This window comes from Erigeron canadensis, chromosome 7 (genome assembly GCF_010389155.1).
Source record: "Erigeron canadensis isolate Cc75 chromosome 7, C_canadensis_v1, whole genome shotgun sequence".
NCBI lineage: Eukaryota > Viridiplantae > Streptophyta > Magnoliopsida > Asterales > Asteraceae > Erigeron > Erigeron canadensis.
The window spans coordinates 25,896,302-25,908,493 of record NC_057767.1 but is presented as its reverse complement, the minus strand read 5'-3'; the positions used below and the strand labels follow the sequence as shown (position 1 = coordinate 25,908,493).

The 12,192-nt window shown below is 33.4% G+C and overlaps 1 protein-coding gene across 1 annotated transcript; it reads right to left on the bottom strand.

Annotated features, from left to right (window-relative positions):
- Positions 1 to 879: 879 nt before the first annotated feature.
- Positions 880 to 11,107, bottom strand: LOC122609171. Its single transcript, XM_043782228.1, has 2 exons — positions 10,294 to 11,107; positions 880 to 1,877 (listed from the first exon to the last, which is right to left on the bottom strand). Exons 1-2 carry the CDS (start codon positions 11,105 to 11,107, stop codon positions 880 to 882), a joined length of 1,812 nt encoding a protein of 603 aa, XP_043638163.1.
- Positions 11,108 to 12,192: the final 1,085 nt, after the last annotated feature.

The window sequence follows — 12,192 nt, the reverse complement described above, 5'->3', positions numbered from 1 at the left end:
TGAGGTGCATAACAAAGATTATATACGGGTTGGGTTTGGTTGGGAGTCTTCTACCTGCATACCCGTCACCCACTCACCCCTTACCCGAACACCACACGGTTGACATTTTTGTGTTTCGTTAAAATCACTATACCGATTAAACACATATCTCTTACGTACTATAGCTCTCACTTTCAACTTCACAAACATATATTGCTCAGCTCATATTGACAAACATTCAAGACAATTGCAAAGAAAGCCAACAATTAAATGTCAATAAATTGTCGGTTAAGTACAGATCACTGTTGGTTAAGTACAGACCACCGAGCCTAATAAAGTAAAATGCAAAGCACAGAGCTGCACAATTAAGCCGAGTAACAATCACCGAGCTCAAAGTAACCAAGTAAGAATCTAAGGACCGAGCACAAGTTAATCGAGCAAATTAAAGAAGAAATATTACCGAGTAAACTGATGTAAGTCATACACATTTCATTGAGGCATTATCACAAACAGTGTGCAGACGCACTCAAATAATTTGCAAATGAAATTAAGCCATACATATACACAATCAGTTTTCCAACAAATCAATACATACAGCTTAATCAAATGACGGATCATCACAAAATACAAACAACTTTGAGCTCAAGTTAACAACAGCAACTCAACTTCAAACATAATATAGAACCAGATTATTTAATACAGTAGCAATAATGACTTGCTTCTAACAATTAATGGAGAATTAATCGTTGTGCACACGGATAATGAATTGCAAAGGTGCACTCCATGCACTTAAAGATCATATTGAACTGTAGTTTGTTATGACACTTAACGCATCCTCGCCCATCACTCTGAATTCCTTGAACAAAGGTGAGACGGTGTGGGTGCAGGCCATCCATGATGTCAAAGTGTTCCACCAGATTTGACATTGATATAGCTGAAGACACCACCTTTGTAACTCGAATATTGCTCATATTCAAGTATTAAGGGCGCACAAACAGCATGGACAGACTGAGCACATATACTGCAATGATAGAACCACTGGGTGGGGTTGAGTCCATTCTCGCAAACTTCACAAAAGTATTCACTAATGTGGTTCTCGACTGGTCCGTATCTTAAATTCAATGTAGTATGTTTATCGAGCTTGTGCCTGATCATGCTAGGCAATAAGAACGCACACTTTGTATGCACACAAAAGTCACAAGAGCGACAACCGAATCCCCATCCATAATCCATTTTTCTATTGCATGCATTGCAATATCTTGAATACACCACTGTTTTAGTATCTATTCTAGAAAGAATATGGTTGGGATGAGCTTCATGTGTGATTTCTTCGGGTATGAATGCACAATTGATATCAACATAATATGCACATGTTGTGCATCCATACGCGAATCCATTCGAAGGTAACCAACAAATGGCACAGTCAAACACACCATAGAACTTTTCACGAACGTGTGGCATCATGAGATCAAGGGTATGTTTGGGATGGTCTGGGTGGTCATGTAATCTGGACGGTAGGTCGGCGCACCACTTGTGAAGAACAAAACCACATTCTAGTTGAGAACTTCTACTACATCTGTAAAATGGCACGGTCATGATTGGTCTGACACATCCGTCACATAAAAGTTGATTTCTTTTCATCGGGTCGTGGAGAGAAAGGGATTTATCTGCAGCGATCAGTTGGGATGTATTTGTATCCAATAAAATCAGTGGATGTTGATGGCTAGCATGGTTAAGCATAATTTTTCCATCCTTATTTGTTTCATCTGGAATAAGCTGGTGGTCCTTTTGATTAAAGAAACTGTGCTTTAGAAGGTTGTCACTTTCATCAATAAATGGTAGACGCAACAGATTAGGATGATCCTTGTCTTCGAAATTTTTTGAAGTTTTGGCAAGACCTGCAGTTGAATTCCATATTGAAAAAGAAACTATCATTATGCAAATTCATATCATACATAAAAACTATGTTTCTTTTAACGGCATCATATAAATTAACACTCCAGTGATAACACTTTTAAAATAAAAACGGTAAGAACACTTAAATATTACAATACGTAACATTTTAGATTTATCTTGAGACCTTAACGGTTAGATTATAAAACAGTAAAAAGAACTTGTTCCAATTACATAAAAATATATGTTTAATAATAATTAAATAGACTTTATGATTAAACTAAACATAAACTAATTAATACATGTAAGGTAAACATATAAAATAAGACATATTAACAAATCATGTTATTTTCATACTAAATTATATGCGACAAACTTCAATAATAAATTTTGCACCGTCAATAGAAAGATCTTATTCCCATTGCATTGCACGGGCACTACACTAATATATATATATATATATATATATATTAGATCTTCTACCCGCACGATCGCGACCGTTTAAAATAATCTAAATAAAAAAATGTTTTGATATAATAATTGATGATTGGAAAAATTGAAAAAATAATGTCTTTGAGAAAATTTAGGTACTCCAGTTAATTATTAATTAATATATATTAATAGAAATAGTGGTTGTGAATTAGAGTAATTGTGTTGTACCGACATGTTTGAAAAATATTTATTTTACTTAAATTAATATTCATAACACAAAACCCAAACAAATAAAAGATGTATATTTAATAATGAAAAAGGTTATGAAACATATAAATGAATAAAAATTTAAAGTATGATTGATAACTTTTATATAATATTTATTGAATAAAATTTAGGAATAAGATCAATAATTTTATTGGTCACACCAAACATAAAATAATTTTATTGGTCACTTGATATATGGTAGTGATCAATTTTGGCGCCATTGGTCAAAAATACTTTAAAATTGTAACTGCTTCCGCCATTGATAAACCTTCATTTCTTCTTCAATTCTTCATCATTTTGCATCATTCTTCGTATATTTCGTTCTATTTTTCAGTCCGATTTTCATAATTGTAGTTTTTTCGCGATTTTTTGGCGGTAATAAAAACCCTAGAATTTGGGATTTTTTGCAAAATGCCTAAAAAGAGATCTTCTAGTAGAAATACGAAAACTCCTGTAAATTTAGATGATTATATACTGAATAATAAGAATAATAAGAACAATAAAGATGTAAATATTGAAAATCAAAATAATAATGATGATGATGTCAGCATTTTGAAGGAGAAGACTAAGGTGGAGGTTGATAATGATAGCAAAGGGGATTTGAGTCAGGAAAAGGATAAGAATAAGGAGAAAGATGAGAAGTTAAGTGATGAGAAAGTTTTGGCTGATGAAGATAATGATGAATGTGCTTCTGATAGTATTGTGAATGAAATTGGTAATGAGAGTGCTTTTAAGGACAAGGTATTGAATTTCTCTTATGCTAATATTGTGAAAAATAAAGTAAATGAGATTGAGAAAAACCTGCTTTATGTTCCTACTGAGTTGAATGAAAAAGGTGAGGAAGTTGTTATATTTGATGAGGATTTGGTTACTGAAGGAAGTGAGAAATGGAAGTTAACAGCATGTGGTTTTTTCTTGGGTTGTAACATGAGTATGAGTGAAATGAGATACAATTTGAGAAGGATGTAGGGGAAATTTGGTCTGGGATAGATATTGAGAGATAATAATGATATTTGCTATTTCAAATTTAAAAATAAAGAAGGTCTGAATTTTGTTGTTGAGCAAAGCCCTTGGATGGTTAATGGCAAACCATTAATTGTTCAAGAATGGAATTCTGAAGTGTGTATTGAGAAAACTGAGCCTAATAAATTGCCAATATGGGTGAAACTGAGTAATGTTCCTTTGGAAGGTTGGAGTGTGAAAGGAATTAACACTTTGGCTAGCAGATTAGGTAAACCTCTCATGATGGATAGAATGACTGCCACCATGTGTCATTCTGGTTCTGGAAGAGCTGGTTTTGCTAGAGTTCTGATTGGAATAGAGGCTGGTAAAGGTGTTTTGGATCAGATAGAGATAGTTTATAAGGATGCATTGAAGAATATCAAACAAACCAAGTTTGTTACAGTGGAGTCTGCATGGAAGCCTATTGTGTATAAACATTGTACTGTGTTTGGGCATAATGAAGATAATTGCAAGGTGTTAAAAAGAATAAGGTTGAAAAGGAAAGAGAGGCTAATGCTGATATTGAAGAACAGGTGGAAAAATATGAGGAGGAAGGGTGGTTTAAAAGTAAAAGGTTTGGTCAAAAAGTAAGAAATGAGCACAAATTTCATAAGGAAAAACCCAAAGTTAAGTATGTCCCTGTGAATGTGAATGCTAGTAAGAATGATTGCTCTCCAAAGGGTGTTAGTACTGCTTATAAATATGAAGTTCTTGGAAATGAACAAGCAGAGGGGAGTATGCATGAGGAATTAGAGTTATTTCAAAAAATTAAGGTGGAATGGTATGTTAAGAGTAATAAGAAGCCCTCTGAAGATGAACTAAAAGATTGGCCTGCTTCTATGAAAAAATATTTTGATGACAAATGGCAAGAAAAACTTCAGGAAAAGGAGAGGTATGATGATGAGGAAGATATTATAGATGAAGGAGATGGTGCTGCTAATGATTTAGTGGCAGATGAGATGAATGGTGGTGATACTCAATTACTTAATTGATTATGGATTTTAAATTGAGTGCTTGGAATATTAGAGGTATGAATACAACTCTTAAGCAGAATGAAGCTACTAAAATTATGAAGGATGAGCAGCTACAGATTGAAACTCATCTCAAAATGAATTCAGTAAATAAGGTAGGTAATAGAGTTTTCAGGAATTGGGATTGGATATCTAATGTGGAGCATAGCCCTGGTAGTTGTAGAATTGTGTTGGGCTGGAATTCTAATTTGGTGAAACTAATGGTAATTGATAAGACTAAGCAATGTGTATTTTGTGTTATTGAGACTGTGAATAAGAAGGAGAGATTCTTCTGTAGTATCGTTTATGCTAGCAATAGTGGGTATGAGAGAAGAGAATTGTGGAAAGAGATGGAAAAACAAAAGATGTTTGTGAATAAACAGCCATGGGTTATGATTGGGGATTTTAATGTTACTAAAGATATAACTGAGCAGTCATCTGAGGGGGTCATGTAGAACTCTTGAAATGTAAGAATTTGCTGAGTTTATAAATAAAATTGAGGTGGAAGATATTAATTGCAGTGGATTCTATTATACATGGACAAAATCTTTGAGGAATAAGCAGTGTACTGTCTTAAAGAAGTTAGATAGGATCATGGTTAATGAGGCCTTTCTTAGTAGTTATAATGGAGCTTATGGGAAATTCCTGCCATATTCTATATCCGATCACTGTCCTACTGTTATCACTATAAGAGATGGGTATTTGAGAAAGAATAAAGCTTTTAGATTTTCTAATTTCATTGCTGATAAGAAGGAATTCTTAGAAATTGTGAAAGATGAGTGGGATGAAGGAATTCAGGGATGCTATATGTTTAAATTGGTTAAGAATTTAAAGAAGTTGAAGAAGCCTTTGAAGAAGCTAAATTGGGAGAATGGCAATGTTTTTGATAGAGTCAAGATTGCTAAGGAGGAGCTGGTTAAGAATCAACAAATTATGGAAAAAGAACCTCATAACAAGAAGGTGAGGAAATTGGTGAGTGATTCACTGAATGAATATTTGGCTTGTGCCAATGATGAGATTAAGTTGCTACAACAGAAAGTGAATATTCAATGGTTAAAAGAAAGAGATAGAAATACTGCATTTTTTCATAGCATGTTGAAATCCAAAAGGAATAAAAATAGAATAGAAAGTATTAAGGATGATGAGGGTAATTCTTATGAAGGAGAGGAGGTGGCTAAACAGTTTGTTAAGCACTTTGAGAATTTTCTGGGAAAAGTAGATAAGGTTGAGAGAGTGATGGATGGGATTTTTAAAAAGGTGTTGAGTGAAGAAGAAGCTACAGAAATGATTATTCCTATCACTTATAAAGAGATTAAGGAGGTTATTTTTGGTATGGATAACAACAAAGCTCCTGGACCAGATGGATTTACTGCTGCTTTCTTTAAGAAGAGTTGGGATGTTTTGGGTCCTAAAGTGTGCTTGGCAGTCCAGGAATTTTTTAGGAATGGTAAAATTCTGGGTGAGATTAATGCTACTATAATTGCTTAAATTCCTAAGGTGAACTCCCCTAGTAAAGTTTCGGAATTCAGACCTATTGCTTGCTGCAATGTCTTATACAAATGCATTAGTAAGATTCTGTCCAATAGGGTTTAAAAGGGTTTAGATAAGATTGTGCATATTAATCAGAGTGCTTTTGTTCCTGGAAGGCATATCCAAGACAATATTTTGATTGCACAAGAGCTTCTTAGGGGATACAATAGGAAGAATGGTCCTAAAAGATGTGCTATGCAAATAGACATCCAGAAAGCCTATGACACTGTCAGTTGGGAGTTTTTGGAGGATATTTTGAGGAAGTTTGGATTTCACAGTACTATGGTTAGATGGATTATGACATGTGTTAGCACCACTAAATTTTCTATATGCTTAAATGGTGAAATTCATGGATATTTTAAAGGTGGCAGAGGTCTTAGGTAAGGTGATCCTATCTCACCATATCTTTTTACCTTGGTCATGGAAGTATTTAATCTCATCATGTGTAAGAATATTCAGGAGTCTAATGAGTATGGATATCATTTTGGGTGTAAGGAGATGAAACTTTCACACATGTGCTTTGCAGATGACTTGTTGGTGTTTTGTAAGGGAAATGTGGGTTCTATTAGAGTTATAAAAGATTCTTTGGATGAGTTTACAAAAGTTTCTGGCCTAAATCCTTATTTGGGAAAAAGTATAATATTCTTTGGTAGTATTAAAGAGAAGGATAAAGATGAATTGTTAGAAGTTTTACCATTTAAATGTGGCAAGTTACCTGTAAGGTATTTGGGGGTTCCATTACTGGCTAAGAAGTTGGGGGTTGCAGATTGCAAAGTGTTAATTGATAGAGTGAAGACTAAAGTGGACTGTTGGAAGAACAAAATGCTTTCTTATGCAGGGAGGTTGCAATTAATTGCATCAGTTTTAGCATCTATGCAATTGTATTGGGCTTCTGTGTATCTGCTTCCAAATACTGTCATTAAGGAGATTGAGAAATTGCTCAAAGGTTTTTTATGGAATTCTGGTGGGTCTGCTGTGGGGAAAGCAAGAGTGGCCTGGAAAATTGTATGCAGGCCTAAGGAACAAGGAGGATTAGGGATTAACGATTTGAAGAAATGGAATGAAGTTTTGCTTGTTAGACAGTTTTGGAAGATTTTAAGAAAGGATAATTCTCTTTGGGCAAATTGGGTGAATGTGGTCAAGTTAAAAAAATTCAAATATTTGGGAGGCAGTGGAAGACAAATATGATAGCTGGGGTTGGTAAAAAAATTTACATATTAGAGATATGGTGAAACAACATGTGAGATATAAAATTGGTGATGGCAGGAGTATTTCCATATGGTATGATATTTGGTGCCCTAAAGGTCCTTTGAGTAAATTCATTTCCAAAAGAGTTCTTTATGATGCCAGAATGGATGTGGATGCAAGTTTAAGTTCTATGATTCAGGAACGTAGATGGATGTGGCCTGATGGTTGGGAGGAAAGGTTTAATTTTTTGGAGAGAATTTCTGTTCCTAATCTGCAGAATGGTGTGAAAGATGAAATTACATGGATTACCAAAGAGAATCAACTTGTGGCTTTTTCTACTGCACAGGCTTGGAAAGATATTAGAATCAACTGGCCAAAAGTTGTCTGAAGAGATGTGATTTGGTTTAAACAATGTGACCCAATGCATGCTTTCATCCTATGGATTGCAATCCAGGAGAAATTGATGACCTTGGATAGAATTGATAAATGAAAACATAGTGATAACCTTCAATGTGGACTCTGCAAGGATGGTAAGGAATACCATGATCATCTGTTTTTCAATTGCAAGTATGCTGCAAAGATTTGGACCAGTTTAAGAAGCTGTTTTTGGAGAATGAAAGAGGAGAAGTCACTACAAGAAATTATTCAGTTAAATGCAGGGTTTAGAGGTAAAAACAATATTGGTATTGTGGTTAACAAACTCTTAATTGCTGCTGCAGTCTACTATATTTGGCAAGAAAGGAATTGCAGAATTTTTCAAATGAAGGAAAGGAGTGAAGAGGTTGTGTGCAGTTTAATAAAAGATAGTATAAGAAATAAGCTCTTCTCTTTAAGAATAAGAAAGACCAAAAATGTGATAAATGTAAGTGAGCAATGGAATTTGAGGTGGGTCAATTTCAGCTATGTAGCTGCATGATGATATGAAGATGGTGGTTATTCAACTTCAAGTGTGCTTGCGAATGGGAATAGTGAGTTATGAAAGATGAAACTACTTGGTCCCATTCTAGCATATTTGAGGTTTGAAGATGTTGCTGTTGTGTATTTGATGTGTCTGATGTCTGCATTTGTATTAATGTGTATAGCAGTAGCTTGGTTCCTTGTTTAGTATGTTACTTGGCTTTGTCCTAGTTCTTATTTGGTTTTATTGTAAATATTTGGAATATTAATACAATTCACAAGTTTAATTAATTAAAATACCATAGTCCATATACCTTCAAGTATTTCTATGCATGTTGAAGTACTTCATGTCATGTCGAAAAAGAAAAAAAAAACTATCTTTCATTAGAGAATTATTTTGCCATCATCACTTTTTTTTTTTATTATAGTCAATTCTTGCAATGATAAGATGATGACACAAATCATGCATGATCTCAAAAAATCTGTTTGAACTTGGATTCATCTTGATAGATTTAAAAAATACAATAATATTGTCAAAAATTGTAAACTGTAGAGTCCTAATGTATAATATTAATCTGGTGATTACAAATCTGATAGGAAACACTTAATAATCTTTTCATATGTTTGTACCCTGTTGATAAAGTTCTATAGATTTCGCTTAGATGCTCCTAAAGAAAGAGTTTATTGTATCATCTTACACTAGATTATATCCCGCGTAATACGCAGATAGACATATATAACTAATAAAATACTAATGTTTCATGGTATCGTATATTGACAAATTGTAAATAAAAGGTGTTGAAAAACAATAATGTTATATTTGCTTACATAATTAAATGAGTTTAAGTATATATAGAAAAAGTATTGGCACGGTGTAGATTAAAAAAAAAGGAAGAGAGATTTTAGTGTTTAATTCTCCATATACCTAAACTTCGTATGTAACAAACATAGGGGCTTCAAGTTTGATTAATTATTATGAAGATGGTGAAAGATTTAAGGGATCGTAAGTTTTTAAAACTTGTAATTATATTTACTTGTCTATTAATAGCTTTCTTTGCATCTAATTGTTTCTATGAAACAAAAATTTTAATAATAACTATTAATATATTTAAATTTATATATGGAAGCTAAGTATTAGGGGTGAGAAAAATCGAACCAAAAACCATAAAAACCGAATAATTCGAACAAAAATTTTTTTTTTTTGTCTTTATTTTATGAAAACATAAAGTTATGATTCAGTTTTTGGATTAATATGAAAAACCGAAACAAAAATATATATTGTTTATTTTGTTTTATATTTGTACATTTTTATTAAATTAACCAACATAAATAAAAGATGTTGAAAAATGGTGATGCTGTCATTTTTATAATTTTTTTTATCTTTTGATTATTTTAGAAACCATATACATATCAGAAATATCTTGTATTTAAATATCATAAGATATTAAATTATTAACGATGTAAAGCTAAATACTTATAAGAGTTCTAACTATAACCAATATTTATTACGTTAACTATATGATTAAGATATATATAAAGTTATAATTTGAAATAACAACAACAAAAAAAAATCAAAAAATTGATTTTAAAAAAGATAATATAAAGTTTAAGAATTATTTTTCATAATTATATCATTAAACTAATTACTTTCTATAATTATAAAATGTAAAGAAATATTTTTCATAATTAATGACAATTATATGATGTTTACGAATTTTCATGGAAATGATGTGAGTACTAGTAATTAAATGGGTAACTAGGATTGGGAATATTATTACAAATAGATCTTGTTAAAATTTGGGTTTTTCCATACCACGTCTACCCACTGCACTCACCCAACCTGAACTTAAAAGCTAGACATTAAAACCCGGTGTTATGAACTCGGTCTTAACCGCAAAAGTGTCATTCGGATTTCGGAATGCCTAGTTATCCGTGTACATACACGAGTTGGAGACACACGTAACCAGATACGTGAAACACGTACCGTATGATCAGAAAAACATATATATCGTCCGTACAAAACTTTCTAGCACGTACACATGATACTACTAGTAGAAGCTAGCATGGAAATTAAAATTAAGGATTGATAGCTTACTTGTAGACCACACATCTTTCTTTGAGGTTGCACAATCAACATGGGTGTAGTACCAACATTTATCGCATCTGTAATGCCACAAGGAATTATCCAAGTCTCCACCACATACTCTGCATCTGGGATCGAATCTAGCTTCTTTTTCAAGAGACGGAAGGGAATAGGCAAGGGTCAGGGGATGAGAATGAGTAAAAATCCCACCGGTAGTGTCTTGTATCTGCAACTTCTTGGGCAACAACGCACAATCTACGTGGATCCAAAACTGAAAACAAGTGGTACACTGGTAGAAGGTCCCTTTGTGTTCATTACCACACGCATCACAGCTGGATACCATCAGTTTCGACATACGTTGGAGTTGGTGAGGGTGACTTGGGTGGTCCATCTTTTGCTTTGGTATAGTTGCACAAATCATGTCCATTTTGAAGAAGCAGGTGGGACAATAGTAATAAAATAACATTTGGTTACGATGGCAAACATCACATCTCAATTTGTCACCGCCATCATGATCCAAATTGAAAACATTGTGGCTTGGATGTGATGGATGGTTTTCTAAGGTTACAGGCAGTTCTGCACAGAATTTGTGCAGAGAGTAATCAGCAGCACATTGCATGCACTTGTAGTAACACAATTGAAATGAATAGATTGGTTCCCTACACATCTTGCATTCTCCATAACTACTTTGGGTAGTTTCCTCCACAAATTCGTCTTCATCTTCATCTTCCTCTTCCTCGTCGTCAGAGTTTTCATTTTTTTTGTTCCATTGCATATGGACAAGGTGGAGCAGATGATAATGATCAAAGTGCTCAAGTTTCTCCATCGAAACTAATTAAGCTGATGATGGCCGGAATTAATTTGTTAGAGATACTACAAAAATGCTACAAGAAAAGCAGGCAGGCATACATTAATTAAAATAAACAAGTGGATACAACATAATGATTACAAATTGAAGCTATATATTATAGTAACTCTTAAATTTGGACAAACAAAAAAGGACACACCTGTAGTATTGTAAATGAAGCGCACGTATTTCTCGATCCAGCACGATTGGTGATATATATATATATATACATTGCAAAAACTATTAAGTTAAACGAAGATGAGAATGGAATGAACAAGGATAAAAATATGTTTAGTTACACGAAATGAATATGAAGATGCATTAAGAAAATTAAATCTCGATTCTTCAAAAAGCACAATATTTCTCACTTTAGAGCATTGTGGACTTATTCCATTCTTGGATTGAATGCAAAGCAAGACAAACTTTTGTAATCTTCACCCCGTTGCATTATTTTAGTGTATCTTTTTATTTATTTTCAAAACCTTTGCTATATATGAGAATGAGTTCCATCGTATTGTTTTATGATAACTTACTTATCTTAATAAGAACTTTCCGTGTTTGCAACATCATTGTAACGAACTTTACGTTTGGGCCTTGTGATGATTTTTCTGCGCCACCATTCCTAATTAAACAAAAAAAAAATGCATAGTGCAGTGAGTGAGTATATATGGAAAACCGGAAATATGTGATTTCGACTTAAATTTACGAAGTGTTTGTATGTTGACTCAAATTAACAATCAAACCACTCTTGAAACTTGAAAAAGACAACATCAAATTACATGGCACTCCACTTCAACAATTGCATTTGATTTTTACTTAGATTTACCATGCGTTTACAGTAACTTTATAGGTAAAGTTAGGATAATCTTGGCCTTTGAATTAATACGAGCATGGTACCCGCACAATGCGGCGACGATAACAGTGACAGTGATGTGGTGGCATCGACAAACGGTAACGGTGGCCAAACCGTTGATGGCGGCAGATGCGTCATGTGGTGTAGGTATTTGATATAAATATATTTGATTTTGAAAGAGTAGTAGATATATCTTTTAGAAGTTTATGGA